Here is a 4,680-nt window from a genome sequence, read left to right on the forward strand (position 1 = left end):
ACCTAGAATGTAATGGTCGCGCAAAGTTAAGGGAATGATGAGCACATATCACCAATATCACTACACAATGGCAAAACCGGGTGCTTGAACACGTCGTTATCGTTATCACAGTACACATGGCCCAGTTCTGAGGCTGGTCGGGACACACCGACGAATATCAGGACTGATATCGAGTTGTGCCATTCGCTTGCTGCTGCAGGTGACACTCAAGGGGCACTTTGCATGCAGAGCAAAGAAAAGTCCCGCTCATGGGTTAACGGCAGGTGAGTAATCACGTGACGAGTAGCACCGAAATTAGCCGCAAAAGACGATTAGATCGTATAGCGTCGAGATACGCTATGCGCCATCTCTCGGCAGGAACATCGGCGGGTACATATGACAACCAGCGAGTGGCGCACCAGTCGTTCTAGCTTCCATAAGGGAACAAATTGAATTTAAATCAAATTCGCAGTTTGCAGAAGGTGCTAAACTCAAGTCAAATCTCATTTAAAATTCGAATATTTCAAATCCATTACAAATCTGGAAGAGGAACTAATACTGCTGAACAGCTGCGAATTGGTTTCCGAATCAACCATAGTTTTCGAAGCCCTGACTTTTACACAGAATACCTAATGGCTAACACGAGTTCCTAATAGTTGCGTAACTAAGAAAAACTGGCAAAACATGGAAGACATCTACTTCAGTGAAGCCCAGGGGCATATACTGCAGTGAAGAGGAATGGGAACTTGACTCTTGGTGCAGTCTCTGTCTGGAAAATTGTCTCTGGTCTCGCTATGGTACACCTGCCACATGACACATTACGTGGTGTGCAGTACATACCAGCGAATACAAAGAACTATGTGAAATAAAGAGATGGGAGGGGAGCATAATGATACAGCAATTGGTGGTAAGGAAAAGATGTCTCATAGGGCTTCTTTTTTGTCTTTTCGCGCATGAGGTATAGGCTGTAAATTCACATAAGCAGCGTGCAAAACCGTCGTTGCAGTGTTCTGATAGTACCGCCGAAGAACAACCTTTCATCCAATGAAGAGTCGCCGAGCTTTTCTCAGTGGCCTATTCGTCGAATATTAGTATTGGATTTAGTGTCAGCATTATATTACACGGTATTCGCCTGGTGAAGTTTCGTTGTCGCCACCTCTCGGGGAGTGGCTCGTGACGTCACGCATTGGATGCAAGGCAGGAGAGCAGACGACGCATAGCTCTTGAGTGCTTGTTTTGCGTGTGCGGCGTTTGCGTACATCTGTGCTGGTACGACTCTGATACGAAGTATAGCTTGACTCACGAATGAAACGCAGAACTAAAAAGACATGGACGAGTATCATGAAATAAAATTGCATTTGTATCAAGCGAGAACTGGCCGGGTAGGGCGTGTCTGTAAGCCGTACGAGCTGAGATTTTCCGCAAATTCAAATTCAGACAGGAGTAAAAAAAATCCAGACAGCATACTTTTTTTACATCAGAAAGAAAGCAATTTCTTCAGCTTTAGTAGGAACTTTGATGAAGCCACTTTGTTAAACTAGTAGCAAGATGTATATTTTTCTTTAGAATGGCTGATGTACTGATGTAGGTTCAAGTGCGTAGCAATAGCGAAGTGCCAAAAATATGAAAAATACTGGGTTCAGAGCGTTGAGAAGCTTCTCGTAGCTGTGCACTAAAGCATAATGTGAATTCCACTAATATTTGCATAACATTTGCATTTGCGTAAGTGTTGCTTCCGTGAAGACACACACTCACACACACAAAAAAGGAAAAACATCTTGTACACTGTGCGACACCGCCCTTGTGACACACCATTATCTTATTAATAACCAGGCCAATAACTTGCATCTGTGCACGTCCAAAGGAAATACAAGCTATTACTGAACAACATGTCTGATGTTTCGTCTTTCAGGTGAAGAGAAACTTGATCTCAGAGATTGTTTTACTTGTTTTTGACACTTCAGCAGTAATTGTGACAATGTTAGTAATATACGGCAAGGAATCAAAGCGGAATATCTGCTGTAAGATTTAAAAAAAAAAAGCTACATTCGCTGCATAGCGCACACAGCGTGAACTCAAGCGGTGGGTAGCGACTGGTGCTTGCAAAGTACTCACTGCAAGGTACATATAAATGGTAGCGAAGCTTGCATTGGCCACCACGTCTTCAAGGGCGGCCATGATAAAGACCGTCAGCGCCATCCATCCGTTGCGGGGCATACTACAAATTTCGTCATAATGACGTCACCTGGACGTCACGTGGTACGTCACCGTTACGTATAGCACGGGGCGGGCCAGGCGCTCGCGCTGCGCGTTCCTTCCACCGCGATGCCGAGCCGCAGAATGTCACAATCGCTGTTGATAGCAAATCCAAGAGCAAAAGCTCATTAACAATTTGATTTGTAAACAGAGATGGATTAACACTAGCGACATGCGTGCAACAAAGGACACAGGAGACCAGGTGGGGGCTTGCTTTCTTTTATCACAGGTAAATTCGCCATGGCATTGTAAACAGTATAATGCAGTATAAACAGTATTATGTAGTCCGTACAACTCCAGTATAAACACCCACGACAGAATAATGTGCAATAACCAGTATGACAGTCTATGTAGTGAATAAGCACAAAAGGATAATGTACAAATTCCAGCAAACACCGATAGGGCCCACGACTATTGCTGTCCCCATGCACATCTGGAGCTTTCCACATATCTCTCGTACCAAGAAGGTGGAAGTGAACATATTTGCACTTTTGGGCCACATTATATGATACTTGCATGCTGTGTGGCGCTATGTCTCCCAGTTTTTGGCATTCGTAATGAATGCTATGGAGGAATTAGAAGGCACAAGTCCATTAGCTCAGTTTAGAAGTCTGTGATACTTTATCTTGCAAAACAGCCAAAATAATATCAGCTTCCAGCAATGACAACCTTGTTCAGAGCATACACACTGTTCATGACTACTACTTTGATTACAACAGCATTTTTGTATTAAAGGAATGTCAAAGCATTGTAAGCATTGACAATGTTTTCTGCTTCTGCTATTTTGTGCTGAAGCTTCTTGTTGCGGGCTTGCAACTGGTGCACTTTCTTGCGGAGGTTATCCAGCTTGCCTTTTGTTGGCTGTGCTGGAGCTGCAGGACTACTGGACGATGGGCAATCTTTGGGGGGATGCCAGCCACTTCCACCTGCAAATGGTGATCAAAAAGCATTCACAAGTCTGCGGACTTCATGGCGGTAGAGTATTCGTCACATACCTTTTAAGTGCTGAGGTGACGCGACTGCACGCAGTACACCAGACGACGTTCCTGGCAGAGGAGTGACAACTGCAGCTAGTGGGGAGACAACAGTGCTCTGTGTTGACAAGGCTGGTGCGTGTTGTGCGTAGCTATGGTCCTGATGAGACAGATCACGCTGTTGCTGACTTTCTTCAGTACCACACTCTGATGAAGCAGATGGTGTCGTACAGTTCGCCAACCCAAAAACTACGTTACTCAAGTATACCTTCAGCATGGCAAGGATGACTCATCTGGTGAAGGTGTATTGCTCCTGTGCTGTCGTCATCGTAGGCTACCACAGCTTGCACACGTTCCTCCGTTGAAGGCCCACTGCTTTCAAGTCTGCTCTGATTGGTGTAGGCACTACTTCCTCCTGTAAACCACCAGTAGCACTCGCAATAATTGCCTCTAGAGTTACAACATTTTCATGTGATAACTTGAGCATACTGACTTGTATTATACTTACCAACGCCATGCAGTGTGCGCTTCAATGTAGGAACTGCATCCCACCGAAGCCTTCCTGTGCGCAAATAAGCAACTGGTGTGAAGTGCTGGGAGCACAGGACCTTAGAGCGAATGGGAATTAGACTCGTATCCGCCTCCAGGTTGCAAAACTCCAGCCACGCCTTGTACCTGCGAAGCAGTTTTATTGTTGAAGAATTATGCAAAGCTGTGCCACGAAAACATGCACTAGCTACAGCAGCCTGACCCTGTATGCCCTACATTCAGAGCTCAAAAAAGAAAAAAAATATCAGCAAGCAAAGCAAGCCGTCAACATGCTAGCATTGGGTACATATGAGCACATGCAGCACAGCCCTTTGTGTCCCCTACATGCAAACCGTTGCAAAACTCCTCGTTCAAAGCTGCCCAGCAGCCACATGCTTAAATATTTACATGTTTACCACCTCACTGCGGAAGGATGACCTATCCAGGGAGCGTCCATACAGTCTGAAAGCTGGAAAATAGGTGATGCCATTGAAACGCTATTAATCTTATGTAACTTGCACTACGTTCACTTCACCGCTCTCAATAAAACTCGGGGGGAGAGTTAAGCATTGTACTTCAGCAAACACTGCACGTCCTCAACCAAGTGACTCAGCTCCGTTCTCGGCCGTAGGCACTTAAAATATATAGGAACTCACCTCAAGGGGTCCCGAGGAAAACGGTGGAAACTTATACCGCCCATAGTGTCATCGGCGTCACAGTTTCCTTTCTCCTTCAGGAGGCACCGCTTATGTACGCGCCTCGACATGGTGCGTCTCCCGGTAGAGCCTGCAGGAACAGGTTTACAGGCGTTCTGTTGTGTTTTACCATTGTTCGTGTGTGCCTGCCTTACCTTAGTTCTCCGAGAAGTGTCCCCTGTTCGACTTGGTGGTTTGAAATTGAAAAGACGACGATGAAGAAGAAAACGGCTATCAACAGTCACAAA

The 4,680-nt window shown here is 45.5% G+C and overlaps 1 protein-coding gene across 3 annotated transcripts; it reads right to left on the reverse strand.

The window, feature by feature from the left end:
* Positions 1–2,440: 2,440 nt before the first annotated feature.
* On the reverse strand, positions 2,441–4,680 carry LOC135383033 (uncharacterized). 3 transcript variants are annotated; one of them, XM_064612670.1, is made up of 6 exons: positions 4,588–4,680; positions 4,394–4,523; positions 3,718–3,884; positions 3,478–3,624; positions 3,231–3,416; positions 2,441–3,161 (listed from the first exon to the last, which is right to left on the reverse strand). In XM_064612670.1, the coding sequence occupies exons 2-6, from the start codon at positions 4,501–4,503 to the stop codon at positions 2,965–2,967; spliced, it is 807 nt and encodes a 268-aa protein (XP_064468740.1). In that variant the 5' UTR covers positions 4,504–4,523; positions 4,588–4,680; the 3' UTR covers positions 2,441–2,964. The 3 variants fall into 3 exon arrangements, with proteins under 3 accessions (XP_064468740.1, XP_064468742.1, XP_064468741.1); XM_064612672.1 differs by lacking the exon at positions 4,588–4,680 and adding an exon at positions 4,157–4,206 and having other exon boundaries at positions 4,394–4,481; XM_064612671.1 differs by lacking the exon at positions 4,588–4,680 and having other exon boundaries at positions 4,157–4,481.

Source organism: Ornithodoros turicata, chromosome 2 (assembly GCF_037126465.1).
Source record: "Ornithodoros turicata isolate Travis chromosome 2, ASM3712646v1, whole genome shotgun sequence".
Taxonomy (NCBI): domain Eukaryota; kingdom Metazoa; phylum Arthropoda; class Arachnida; order Ixodida; family Argasidae; genus Ornithodoros; species Ornithodoros turicata.